General features: G+C 42.7%; 1 protein-coding gene across 2 annotated transcripts in view; it reads left to right on the top strand.

The window, feature by feature from the left end:
* Window positions 1-15,208, top strand: part of LOC124124663 (calcium-independent protein kinase C-like) — a 49,275-nt gene that overhangs the window by 14,194 nt on the left and 19,873 nt on the right. For both annotated transcript variants that reach the window (XM_046487894.2, XM_046487886.2), the window contains exons 4-5: window positions 13,118-13,271; window positions 14,575-14,606. In XM_046487894.2, the coding sequence (XP_046343850.1) occupies window positions 13,118-13,271; window positions 14,575-14,606 (186 nt within the window). The remainder of the gene's footprint in view (window positions 1-13,117; window positions 13,272-14,574; window positions 14,607-15,208) is intronic.

The following is a 15,208-nucleotide window of genomic DNA, read 5'->3' as shown; positions in this document are numbered from 1 at the left end:
GTACTCTGTATCCCGCCAGCGGGAGAAAAAATCCCTTTATACCCTGCTTCAAAGAAAAAGGCGACATGCATTTTCCTTATTCCAAGACAATGAAAGTCATTAGTCAGCCTTAGCTCAATCGAGCAGCTGTTTTCTATCAATTTTGAATTTGTACCCCGTGTGTAACTTCATTGTCTCCATCCCATTTGTAACATCAATGCGACTCCATCCCATTTGTAACTTCACTGTCTCCATCCCATTTGTAACATCAATGCGACTCCATCCCATTTGTAACTTTACTGTCTCCATCCCATTTGTAACTTTACTGTCTCCATCCCATTTGTAACTTCACTGTCTCCATCCCATTTGTAACTTCACCGTCTCCATCCCATTTGTAACATCACTGTCCCCATCCCATTTGTAACTTCACTGTCTCCATCCCATTTGCAACATCACTGTCCCCATCCCATTTGTAACTTCACTGTCTCCATCCCATTTGTAACTTCACTGTCTCCATCCCATTTGTAACTTCACTGTCTCCATCCCATTTGTAACTTCACTATGTCTCCATCCCATTTGTAACTTTACTGTCTCCATCCCATTTGTAACTTCACTATGTCTCCATCCCATTTGTAACTTCACTATGTCTCCATCCCATTTGTAACTTCACTGTCTCCATCCCATTTGTAACTTCACTGTCTCCATCCCATTTGTAACTTCACTATGTCTCCGTCCCATTTGTAACTTCACTATGTCTCCATCCCATTTGTAACTTCACTGTCTCCATCCCATTTGTAACTTCACTGTCCCCATCCCATTTGTAACTTCACTGTCTCCATCCCATTTGTAACATCACTGTGTCCATCCCATTTGTAACTTCACTGTCTCCATCCCATTTGTAACTTTACTGTCTCCATCCCTTTTGTAACTTCACAGTCTCCATCCCATTTGTAACTTCACTGTCTCCATCTCATTTGTAACATCACTATGTCTCCATCCCATTTGTAACATCACTGTCTCCATCCCATTTGTAACATCACTATGTCTCCATCCCATTTGTAACTTCACTGTCCCCATCCCATTTGTAACTTCACTGTCTCCATCCCATTTGTAACTTTACTGTCTCCATCCCTTTTGTAACTTCACTGACTCCATCCCATTTGTAACTTTACTGTCTCCATCCCATTTGTAACATCACTGTCCCCATCCCATTTGTAACTTTACTGTCTCCATCCCATTTGTAACATCACTGTCTCCATCCCATTTGTAACTACACTGTCTCCATCCCATTTGTAACTTCACTGTCTCCATCCCATTTGTAACTTCACTGTCCCCATCCCATTTGTAACTTCACTATGTCTCCATCCCATTTGTAACTTCACTATGTCTCCATCCCATTTGTAACTTTACTGTCTCCATCCCATTTGTAACATCACTGTCCCCATCCCATTTGTAACTTTACTGTCTCCATCCCATTTGTAACATCACTGTCTCCATCCCATTTGTAACTTCACTGTCTCCATCCCATTTGTAACTTTACTGTCTCCATCCCTTTTGTAACTTCACTGTCTCCATCCCATTTGTAACTTTACTGTCTCCATCTCATTTGTAACATCACTATGTCTCCATCCCATTTGTAACATCACTGTCTCCATCCCATTTGTAACATCACTATGTCTCCCTCCCATTTGTAACTTCACTGTCCCCATCCCATTTGTAACTTCACTGTCTCCATCCCATTTGTAACTTTACTGTCTCCATCCCTTTTGTAACTTCACTGACTCCATCCCATTTGTAACTTTACTGTCTCCATCCCATTTGTAACATCACTTTCCCCATCCCATTTGTAACTTTACTGTCTCCATCCCATTTGTAACATCACTGTCTCCATCCCATTTGTAACTTCACTGTCTCCATCCCATTTGTAACTTCACTGTCTCCATCCCATTTGTAACATCACTGTCTCCATCCCATTTGTAACATCACTGTCCCCATCCCATTTGTAACTTTACTGTCTCCATCCCATTTGTAACATCACTGTCTCCATCCCATTTGTAACTTCACTGTCTCCATCCCATTTGTAACTTCACTGTCTCCATCCCATTTGTAACTTCACTGTCTCCATCCCTTTTGTAACTTTACTGTGTCCATCCCATTTGTAACTTCACTATGTCTCCATCCCATTTGTAACTTCACTGTCTCCATCCCATTTGTAACTTCACTATGTCTCCATCCCATTTGTAACTTTACTGTCTCCATCCCATTTGTAACATCACTGTGTCCATCCCATTTGTAACATCACTATGTCTCCATCCCATTTGTAACATCACTATGTCTCCATCCCATTTGTAATTTCACTATGTCTCCATCCCATTTGTAACTTTACTGTCTCCATCCCATTTGTAACTTCACTGTCTCCATCCCATTTGTAACTTCACTATGTTTCCATCCCATTTGTAACTTTACTGTCTCCATCCCATTTGTAACATCACTGTCTCCATCCCATTTGTAACTTCACTATGTCTCCATCCCATTTGTAACTTCACTATGTCTCCATCCCATTTGTAACATCACTGTCTCCATCCCATTTGTGACATCCCTATGTCTCCATCCCATTTGTAACTTCACTATGTCTCCATCCCATTTGTAACATCACTGTCTCCATCCCATTTGTAACTTCACTGTCTCCATCCCATTTGTAACATCACTGTCTCCATCCCATTTGTAACTTCACTGTCTCCATCCCATTTGTAACTTCACTGTCCCCATCCCATTTGTAACATCACTATGTCTCCATCCCATTTGTAACTTTACTGTCTCCATCCCATTTGTAACATCACTGTCCCCATCCCATTTGTAACTTTACTGTCTCCATCCCATTTGTAACATCACTGTCTCCATCCCATTTGTAACTTCACTGTCTCCATCCCATTTGTAACTTTACTGTCTCCATCCCTTTTGTAACTTCACTGTCTCCATCCCATTTGTAACTTTACTGTCTCCATCTCATTTGTAACATCACTATGTCTCCATCCCATTTGTAACATCACTGTCTCCATCCCATTTGTAACATCACTATGTCTCCATCCCATTTGTAACTTCACTGTCCCCATCCCATTTGTAACTTCACTGTCTCCATCCCATTTGTAACTTTACTGTCTCCATCCCTTTTGTAACTTCACTGACTCCATCCCATTTGTAACTTTACTGTCTCCATCCCATTTGTAACATCACTGTCTCCATCCCATTTGTAACTTCACTGTCTCCATCCCATTTGTAACTTCACTGTCTCCATCCCATTTGTAACATCACTGTCCCCATCCCATTTGTAACTTTACTGTCTCCATCCCATTTGTAACATCACTGTCTCCATCCCATTTGTAACTTCACTGTCTCCATCCCATTTGTAACTTCACTGTCTCCATCCCATTTGTAACTTCACTGTCTCCATCCCTTTTGTAACTTTACTGTGTCCATCCCATTTGTAACTTCACTATGTCTCCATCCCATTCGTAACTTCACTGTCTCCATCCCATTTGTAACTTCACTATGTCTCCATCCCATTTGTAACTTTACTGTCTCCATCCCATTTGTAACATCACTGTGTCCATCCCATTTGTAACATCACTATGTCTCCATCCCATTTGTAACATCACTATGTCTCCATCCCATTTGTAATTTCACTATGTCTCCATCCCATTTGTAACTTTACTGTCTCCATCCCATTTGTAACTTCACTGTCTCCATCCCATTTGTAACTTCACTGTGTTTCCATCCCATTTGTAACTTTACTGTCTCCATCCCATTTGTAACATCACTGTCTCCATCCCATTTGTAACTTCACTATGTCTCCATCCCATTTGTAACTTCACTATGTCTCCATCCCATTTGTAACATCACTGTCTCCATCCCATTTGTAACATCACTATGTCTCCATCCCATTTGTAACTTCACTATGTCTCCATCCCATTTGTAACATCACTGTCTCCATCCCATTTGTAACTTCACTGTCTCCATCCCATTTGTAACATCACTGTCTCCATCCCATTTGTAACTTCACTATGTCTCCATCCCATTTGTAACTTCACTATGTCTTCATCCCATTTGTAACTTCACTGTCTCCATCCCTTTTGTAACATCACTGTCTCCATCCCATTTGTAACTTTACTGTCTCCATCCCATTTGTAACATCACTATGTCTCCATCCCATTTGTAACTTCACTGTCTCCATCCCATTTGTAACTTCACTATGTCTCCATCCCATTTGTAACTTTACTATGTCTCCATCCCATTTGTAACTTTACTTTCTCCATCCCATTTGTAACTTCATTGTCTCCATCCCATTTGTAACTTCACTGTCTCCATCCCATTTGTAACTTCACTATGTCTCCATCCCATTTGTCTTCACTGTCTCCATCCCATTTGTAACTTCACTGCGTCTCCATCCCATTTGTAACTTCACTATGTCTCCATCCCATTTGTAACTTCACTATGTCTCCATCCCATTTGTAACTTTACTGTCTCCATCCCATTTGTAACATCACTGTCTCCATCCCATTTGTAACTTCACTGTCTCCATCCCATTTGTAACTTCACTATGTCTCCATCCCATTTGTAACTTTACTGTCTCCATCCCATTTGTAACATCACTGTGTCCCCATCCCATTTGTAACTTTACTGTCCCCATCCCATTTGTAACTTCACTGTCTCCATCCCTTTTGTAACTTTACTGTCTCCATCCCATTTGTAACATCACTGTCTCCATCTCATTTGTAACTTCACTGTCTCCATCCCATTTGTAACATCACTATGTCTCCATCCCATTTGTAACTTTACTATGTCTCCATCCCATTTGTAACATCACTGTGTCCCCATCCCATTTGTAACTTTACTGTCCCCATCCCATTTGTAACTTCACTGTCTCCATCCCTTTTGTAACTTTACTGTCTCCATCCCATTTGTAACATCACTGTCTCCATCTCATTTGTAACTTCACTGTCTCCATCCCATTTGTAACTTCACTATGTCTCCATCCCATTTGTAACTTTACTGTCTCCATCCCATTTGTAACATCACTGTGTCCCCATCCCATTTGTAACTTCACTGTATCCATCCCATTTGTAACATCACTATGTCTCCATCCCATTTGTAACTTCACTGTCTCCATCCCATTTGTAACTTCACTATGTCTCCATCCCATTTGTAACTTTACTATGTCTCCATCCCATTTGTAACTTTACTGTCTCCATCCCATTTGTAACTTCATTGTCTCCATCTCATTTGTAACTTCACTATGTCTCCATCCCATTTGTAACTTTACTGTCTCCATCCCATTTGTAACATCACTGTCTCCATCTCATTTGTAACTTCACTGTCTCCTTCCCATTTGTAACTTCACTATGTCTCCATCCCATTTGTAACTTTACTGTCTCCATCCCATTTGTAACATCACTGTGTCCCCATCCCATTTGTAACTTTACTGTCTCCATCCCATTTGTAACATCACTGTCTCCATCCCTTTTGTAACTTTACTGTCTCCATCTCATTTGTAACTTCACTATGTCTCCATCCCATTTGTAACATCACTATGTCTCCATCCCATTTGTAACTTCACTGTATCCATCCCATTTGTAACTTCACTGTCTCCATCCCATTTGTAACTTTACTATGTCTCCATCCAATTTGTAACTTTACTGTCTCCATCCCATTTGTAACTTCATTGTCTCCATCTCATTTGTAACTTCACTGTCTCCATCCCATTTGTAACTTCACTATGTCTCCATCCCATTTGTAACTTTACTGTCTCCATCCCTTTTGTAACTTCACTGACTCCATCCCATTTGTAACTTTACTGTCTCCATCCCATTTGTAACATCACTGTCTCCATCCCATTTGTAACATCACTGTCTCCATCCCATTTGTAACATCACTGTCCCCATCCCATTTGTAACTTTACTGTCTCCATCCCATTTGTAACATCACTGTCTCCATCCCATTTGTAACTTCACTGTCTCCATCCCATTTGTAACTTCACTGTCTCCATCCCATTTGTAACTTCACTGTCTCCATCCCTTTTGTAACTTTACTGTGTCCATCCCATTTGTAACTTCACTATGTCTCCATCCCATTCGTAACTTCACTGTCTCCATCCCATTTGTAACTTCACTATGTCTCCATCCCATTTGTAACTTTACTGTCTCCATCCCATTTGTAACATCACTGTGTCCATCCCATTTGTAACATCACTATGTCTCCATCCCATTTGTAACATCACTATGTCTCCATCCCATTTGTAATTTCACTATGTCTCCATCCCATTTGTAACTTTACTGTCTCCATCCCATTTGTAACTTCACTGTCTCCATCCCATTTGTAACTTCACTGTGTTTCCATCCCATTTGTAACTTTACTGTCTCCATCCCATTTGTAACATCACTGTCTCCATCCCATTTGTAACTTCACTATGTCTCCATCCCATTTGTAACTTCACTATGTCTCCATCCCATTTGTAACATCACTGTCTCCATCCCATTTGTAACATCACTATGTCTCCATCCCATTTGTAACTTCACTATGTCTCCATCCCATTTGTAACATCACTGTCTCCATCCCATTTGTAACTTCACTGTCTCCATCCCATTTGTAACATCACTGTCTCCATCCCATTTGTAACTTCACTATGTCTCCATCCCATTTGTAACTTCACTATGTCTTCATCCCATTTGTAACTTCACTGTCTCCATCCCTTTTGTAACATCACTGTCTCCATCCCATTTGTAACTTTACTGTCTCCATCCCATTTGTAACATCACTATGTCTCCATCCCATTTGTAACTTCACTGTCTCCATCCCATTTGTAACTTCACTATGTCTCCATCCCATTTGTAACTTTACTATGTCTCCATCCCATTTGTAACTTTACTTTCTCCATCCCATTTGTAACTTCATTGTCTCCATCCCATTTGTAACTTCACTGTCTCCATCCCATTTGTAACTTCACTATGTCTCCATCCCATTTGTCTTCACTGTCTCCATCCCATTTGTAACTTCACTGCGTCTCCATCCCATTTGTAACTTCACTATGTCTCCATCCCATTTGTAACTTCACTATGTCTCCATCCCATTTGTAACTTTACTGTCTCCATCCCATTTGTAACATCACTGTCTCCATCCCATTTGTAACTTCACTGTCTCCATCCCATTTGTAACTTCACTATGTCTCCATCCCATTTGTAACTTTACTGTCTCCATCCCATTTGTAACATCACTGTGTCCCCATCCCATTTGTAACTTTACTGTCCCCATCCCATTTGTAACTTCACTGTCTCCATCCCTTTTGTAACTTTACTGTCTCCATCCCATTTGTAACATCACTGTCTCCATCTCATTTGTAACTTCACTGTCTCCATCCCATTTGTAACATCACTATGTCTCCATCCCATTTGTAACTTTACTATGTCTCCATCCCATTTGTAACATCACTGTGTCCCCATCCCATTTGTAACTTTACTGTCCCCATCCCATTTGTAACTTCACTGTCTCCATCCCTTTTGTAACTTTACTGTCTCCATCCCATTTGTAACATCACTGTCTCCATCTCATTTGTAACTTCACTGTCTCCATCCCATTTGTAACTTCACTATGTCTCCATCCCATTTGTAACTTTACTGTCTCCATCCCATTTGTAACATCACTGTGTCCCCATCCCATTTGTAACTTCACTGTATCCATCCCATTTGTAACATCACTATGTCTCCATCCCATTTGTAACTTCACTGTCTCCATCCCATTTGTAACTTCACTATGTCTCCATCCCATTTGTAACTTTACTATGTCTCCATCCCATTTGTAACTTTACTGTCTCCATCCCATTTGTAACTTCATTGTCTCCATCTCATTTGTAACTTCACTATGTCTCCATCCCATTTGTAACTTTACTGTCTCCATCCCATTTGTAACATCACTGTCTCCATCTCATTTGTAACTTCACTGTCTCCTTCCCATTTGTAACTTCACTATGTCTCCATCCCATTTGTAACTTTACTGTCTCCATCCCATTTGTAACATCACTGTGTCCCCATCCCATTTGTAACTTTACTGTCTCCATCCCATTTGTAACATCACTGTCTCCATCCCTTTTGTAACTTTACTGTCTCCATCTCATTTGTAACTTCACTATGTCTCCATCCCATTTGTAACATCACTATGTCTCCATCCCATTTGTAACTTCACTGTATCCATCCCATTTGTAACTTCACTGTCTCCATCCCATTTGTAACTTTACTATGTCTCCATCCAATTTGTAACTTTACTGTCTCCATCCCATTTGTAACTTCATTGTCTCCATCTCATTTGTAACTTCACTGTCTCCATCCCATTTGTAACTTCACTATGTCTCCATCCCATTTGTAACTTTACTGTCTCCATCCCATTTGTAACATCACTGTGTCCCCATCCCATTTGTAACTTTACTGTCCCCATCCCATTTGTAACTTTACTGTCTCCATCCCTTTTGTAACTTTACTGTCTCCATCCCATTTGTAACATCACTGTCTCCATCTCATTTGTAACTTCACTGTCTCCATCCCATTTGTAACTTCACTATGTCTCCATCCCATTTGTAACTTTACTGTCTCCATCCCATTTGTAACATCACTGTGTCCCCATCCCATTTGTAACTTTACTGTCTCCATCCCATTTGTAACTTCACTGTCTCCATCCCATTTGTAACTTCACTGTCCCCATCCCATTTGTAACATCACTATGTCTCCATCCCATTTGTAACTTCACTGTCTCCATGCCATTTGTCATGATGGATGTCACAGGTAAGGCTCATGATAGATGTCACTGGTGAGGCTGTTATGATGGATGTCACTGGTGAGACTGTCATGATGGATGTCACTGGTGAGGCTGTCATGATGGATGTCACAGGTGAGGTTGTCATAATGAATGTCACAGGTGAGGCTGTTATGATGGATGTCACAGGTGAGACTGTCATGATGGATGTCACTGGTGAGGCTGTCATGATGAATGTCACAGGTGAGGTTGTCATAATGAATGTCACAGGTGAGACTGTCATGATGAATGTCACAGGTGAGACTGTTATGATGGATGTCACAGGTGAGGTTGTCATAATGAATGTCACAGGTGAGGCTGTTATGATGGATGTCACAGGTGAGACTGTCATTATGGATGTCACAGGTGAGACTGTCATGATGGATGTCACAGGTGAGACTCTTGATGGATGTCACCGCCGAGTCTGTCCTGAAGTATTTGCAACTGCTCTATACCTTGTCCTTTATGGTGGGACAGTATACTTGAGGGAGGCTAAAAGTTCTGAACCTAACCATGATCGACTGGTTGAGGGAGTTAGTTGCTAAATTTTTTTAACATACCCCCCCTCTGAGGTTAATACACTTCTGTCATGGATGGTGGACTACCTGGATCCCACTGGTATAGAAGGCCTCTTCCTGGTAGTGTAAAAAGTCCTCCTAAGCAGAAATGAGATCATCATCATTTGCATAATGTTTGCCAGACAGTGCTTTCTTCAAGTTAGGGAAGAGGTGGAAATCTTACTGAAATCTGCTTTGACCTATCCATGACTTACATATTGCTAACAAGATCAGCTCGGTCTGCTTCAAAATGACGTTAAGTCTCACAAGATGAGGAACATTTCTGACCACAAGTCTGAGGTGTGCTGAAAGTCTTGACATGTCCAGTGGATTCCTCAGAATGTTCTCAAGTCTCTCATGAGAGATGTCTACTGTATTGATGTGGTGAGTCATTGATCACCTATAATCATAGCATGTAGTTTGTCAACATTTTCCTTTGAGGTTCTCCCTTCTCCTCTTGAACTCCACTGCCCAACAGTAGCAAAGGAAGGGGTATCATCCCCTGAAGTTGACCATGTCTGTATGGATATCTGTTGGAGTCAGTTGGAGATACTTGATGACAGCATGGTAGTCAAGTTTGTCCATTTCGTATACAGTGAATACCCTTTCACTTTGATGCCTGCAGAAATATGCTGCCTGGTTGTGTATTTGGTTCAAATGTCGCCTGTAAACATGGGAAGTACTGTACTTAATACATGTAGACAGTTATGGGTTTAGTAATACATCCTTATTAGTTCGTCTCAGAAGTGTTTATCTGCCCCTTCAACTTGTCCATCATTTAGTAACTGCTGTATATCAGTATCCTGTCCTGTACCCTTGGGCAGTGTGCAACTGCTGTATATCAGTATCCTGTCCTGTACCCTGGGGCAGTGTGCTACTGCTGTATATCAGTATCCTGTCCTGTACCCTTGGGCAGTGTGCAACTGCTGTATACAAGTATCCTGTCCTGTACCCTGGGGCAGTGTGTTACTGCTGTATACCAGTATCCTGTACTGTACCCTGGGGCAGTGTGCTACTGCTGTATATCAGTATCCTGTCCTGTACCCTTGGGCAGTGTGCAACTGCTGTATACCAGTTTCCTGTCCTGTACCCTGGGGCAGTGTGTAATTGCTGTATACCAGTATCCTGTCCTGTACCCTGGGGCACTGTGCAACTGCTGTATACCAGTATCCTGTACTGTACCCTGGGGCAGTGTGCAACTGCTGTATACCAGTATCCTGTACTGTACCCTGGGGCACTGTGCAACTGCTGTATACCAGTATCCTGTACTGTACCCTGGGGCAGTGTGCAACTGCTGTATACCAGTATCCTGTACTGTACCCTGGGGCACTGTGCAACTGCTGTATACCAGTATCCTGTACTGTACCCTGGGGCAGTGTGTAACTGCTGTATACCAGTATCCTGTCCTGTACCCTGGGGCAGTGTGTAACTGCTGTATACCAGTATCCTGTCCTGTACCCTGGGGCAGTGTGCAACTGCTGTATACCAGTATCCTGTCCTGTACCCTGGGGCAGTGTGCAACTGCTGTATACCAGTATCCTGTCCTGTACCCTGGGGCAGTGTGTAACTGCTGTATACCAGTATCCTGTCCTGTACCCTGGGGCAGTGTGTAACTGCTGTATACCAGTATCCTGTCCTGTACCCTGGGGCAGTGTGTAACTGCTGTATACCAGTATCCTGTCCTGTACCCTGGGGCAGTGTGTAACTGCTGTATACCAGTTTCCTGTCCTGTACCCTGGGGCAGTGTGTAACTGCTGTATACCAGTATCCTGTCCTGTACCCTGGGGCAGTGTGCAACTGCTGTATACCAGTATCCTGCCCTGTACCCTGGGGCAGTGTGTAACTGCTGTATACCAGTATCCTGTCCTGTACCCTGGGGCAGTGTGTAACTGCTGTATACCAGTATCCTGTCCTGTACCCTGGGGCAGTGTGCAACTGCTGTATACCAGTATCCTGTCCTGTACCCTGGGGCAGTGTGTAACTGCTGTATAGTCAAGTCAGTCAGTCATATTCGGAGATTTAACGTGCGCTTTCCGCATGTAATAAATTACATTTAGCATATCTCGCACACGGGGAAGCACTTATACTATTGGGGAAGAAAAGCGTAATGAATAGATAAAGAAGTGCGACCCAAAAAAATATAAATTGAAAAACCTAATCTAATAATTCTAGGGGGCTGGGTGGGAGTTGGTGATAAAAGAACAATAATAATATGGAAAGTTTGGGCTTGGGTGGGGGGGTCAAGCGTGGGAAGGCACGGTGTCGGCTGGTGAGCGTATGGCTAGAGGTCTAGCGGCAGTGTCCTTGGAAGAGTCTCTTGGTCAGCTTCTCTTCCTGGGGGTCAGGATTCTGATAGAGACTCTTGGCAAGGAGGGCGGCGGTGTTGGCGATGAAGTGGTCGGAGGATGGAGCGCCATTACTTTGAAAAAAGTGGAACAAGTCTGTGAAACTTGTGATGTCGTATTCAAACTCCTGACCCGACTTCTTGTGTACCATGGCGAATGGAACTCCTTGCTTAGCGTAGAGCTGCTCCTTGGGGGTGGAGACGAGCTCAGCATGGAGGTCCAGGTGAGTCTTATAGTGGTTAATCAGGATGTCTGATTTTTCCACTAAGACGTCCCTGAAGCTTTTGACCCTAGGGGGGTTCTCGACCGGGGTGGTCTGGGTCTGGGCTTCGCTGAGGGATGTGGGCTGTGGCACTGTGGTCTGGACGCTGGAGTCGTTTAGGGCGGGCTCCGTGGTCTGTGACTCTGTTGACGTGGTTGACGCGGTGGTGGTGGTTGGTCAGGGGGAAGGTTCAGGTGAGGGGATGTCTCTCCTCTTCCTCTTCTCCCTCACGTGGCCGGTGCCCTCGGGCGAGCGGAAGGGCTCCTCCCCTCTTGATTCGAGGGGAGCAACTTCCAACGCAGCTGCGGGGGGAGGTGGAGTGGTCGGGTGGTCGGGAGGGAAGCCTCTATCTCCATGTCTAGGACTGGAGGAGGGGTCTTCTTTTCCCGTGGGGGCCTGTTTTTCTGCACCGGGCGGGAGGAGCTGAGGCCTGGGTGGGTACCACTTGAGGCTTGGTCTTGACCAGAGGCCTCTTCCTTTGACATAGGTCGAAGGAGATGGAGAGCATAAAAGTGTTGGACTTGTAGGAAGTCCTGAGGGAGTAGTCCCCAACCCGGAAGGCCAGCAAGGGCTCCAGGATGGAGACAAGCTCCCTCGGTAGTGACAAAGCGATGTCTCTCATTATGGCTAATGAGCTGGAGAGCAGGGAAGGACACGTGCGCGCTGTGCGATGTCCAAGCCGAGATGCTGTATACCAGTATCCTGTACTGTACCCTGGGGCAGTGTGTAACTGCTGTATTCCAGTATCCTGTACTGTACCCTGGGGCACTGTGTTACTGCTGTATACCAGTATCCTGTCCTGTACCCTGGGGCAGTGTGCAACTGCTGTATACCAGTATCCTGTCCTGTACCCTGGGGCAGTGTGCAACTGCTGTATACCAGTATCCTGTCCTGTACCCTGGGGCAGTGTGCAACTGCTGTATACCAGTATCCTGTACTGTACCCTGAGGCAGTGTGTAACTGCTGTATACCAGTATCCTGTCCTGTACCCTGGGGCAGTGTGTAACTGCTGTATACCAGTATCCTGTACTGTACCCTGGGGCACTGTGTTACTGCTGTATACCAGTATCCTGTACTGTACCCTGGGGCAGTGTGCAACTTCATGGCACCACCATAATATGGATATTTTTATGTTTCAGATCAAAGAGAAAGAGTATTTAAGGAAAAAGATGGCTTGCTCAATCGGCGGCGTGGTGCTATGCGAAGGCGGGTCCACCAGGTCAACGGACACAAGTTCATGGCAACAATTTTACGACAACCAACATTTTGCTCACTTTGTAGGGATTTTATATGGTAAGGATTATGAGAGTGAAATCTGTACATTGCTGTTACTCATTTAATACTTGACACATTTTAACACGTTTTAAGACTGGAACTTTTTTATCATTATGTGTTATAACATGTAGCTGTCTGATCTGCCTGGCACTGTTTGGGAAAACCCCGCCAGACTGGTTATCAATTTCTATTGGACAATAACACGATAAGACCAAATTGGGTCTCTTACGTTTATCATAGAAACTGCATTTGGGTATTCAGTTGAAATGCAAGTATACAATGTGTAGCGTTTGTGTTAATCAGGTCTATTCCCGTTGAACCGGGTCCGAGTGTGAAGTCAGTTCATTATTGACTTAGGTAGTTTATGGATAGTATATAAAAAAAGAAGCTTTTTGTGTGGTTATGTTTTAATAAAATTAAATGTCAGTCATTTTGAGATCTATTCAATTTTAATTTTGACCATGTTGACACTAGGGAAGTGACCTTCGAGACTGTCCTAGGTACAGGTTTGATGGGCACAGTGTAGGTTCCCAATTCAAACCATAGTGATTGTGATCAAAACAGTGTCAGTCCATTGTGGAAAGCACATTCTTTCACTTTTAGACTCTTTTTTTCCAGTGCACTAAAAATATCTGCATCAGTGCAGGGAGGCCCAAAACAATACATTAAGCTTATTATGCACACAATTCTATTGGTCAAATTGGTTAAGATAGTCACTGGTATTTTAACAAAATGTTAAACTTTTGCTGGTCTTGTTATTGTAGTTATTTAACTTGTATTTGTGCACACTGTGATTATATCAGAGGTATAACAATAATATGGCCTCTCAAAACATAACAATTTGTTAAACTGTGTGTGAAAACATGTTGTGTACAGTTGCTAAGATTGGAAGGTAACTTGTTCTGTGTAACATTGTTCACTTATTAAGGTAAGAATATGGAGAGCACTGTTGTTTTGTATTACGTTGTATTAATGCTCAATCAAACAACATTAAGACCTAATATAAGCATTAATATTCATGGAATCTTAAGCACAGCTGGATACATAAGCAAATATACAATGAATATATAGTAACAGTAGTAAAGCATCGTCAAACATGCAAATATGGAAGGTGCAAGATCCAATATCCAAGTTTGTGTGTTGCTTTCATTTGAGTTATAATTGATATGGGCATGATGGGACATTTTTAAATGTTGCATGTATATTATTCTCCCATGTGTGAAAATATAGGCATTTAACGATAGGAGAATACCAAGGGCTGTGTACATGGTGTAGGGACAAATCTGAGGACTGAATACACACAGTGCTTGTTGTGTTGCAGGGGACTTGGGAAGCAGGGCTACCAGTGTCAAGGTAGGTGCTCTCTACATCTTCCTTACAACATGTTGTAGCAAGAGGCAACGGTGGGCCTGTCATCTAAGGCACTATAATTCACTGTGCAGATTTGCATCCCATAGTGGTGAATTGATCTGCTGGTTTTGTGTTCGAATTCCAGAATTACCCTGACAGTGAACATTGATTTGTCAGCCCCATACTCATTGCCAACGGCTTTCACCAAGTTACAAGTGTCTGTGACCTGTGTAACCTAGGGCTGTCTGCCGACATTAGGCTGACCTGTGGTCATGGTGGTGATATAGCTGAAATATAATGAAAAGTGACAGTGAAAACCACTCGCTCACACATCATTTCACAATTTACGTTACTGAAACCTGCGGCCCATTGCCCATGGATCAAAGAAAGGTGTCGCCAATTTGAAGTACAGGTCTTAGGATGTACATTTTAAAGTATGATGACATTGATGATAATGGTCAGGAAATCTATTTTGGCTGTTTGCCAAAATAACAATTGAGATTTGTTTTTCTATATACTGAGTAATAACCTGTTTTGATAGTTGTAGTTCAGGGATAAATATTACTTTATGAAGTTGATGTATTAGAGGATTGCTGAAGTAAGGA

Source organism: Haliotis rufescens, unplaced genomic scaffold, assembly GCF_023055435.1.
Source record: "Haliotis rufescens isolate VD_foot unplaced genomic scaffold, xgHalRufe1.0.p SCAF_3, whole genome shotgun sequence".
Taxonomy (NCBI): domain Eukaryota; kingdom Metazoa; phylum Mollusca; class Gastropoda; order Lepetellida; family Haliotidae; genus Haliotis; species Haliotis rufescens.
Note: the sequence above shows the minus strand (reverse complement) of the source record. Positions and strands in the feature narration are given on the sequence as shown.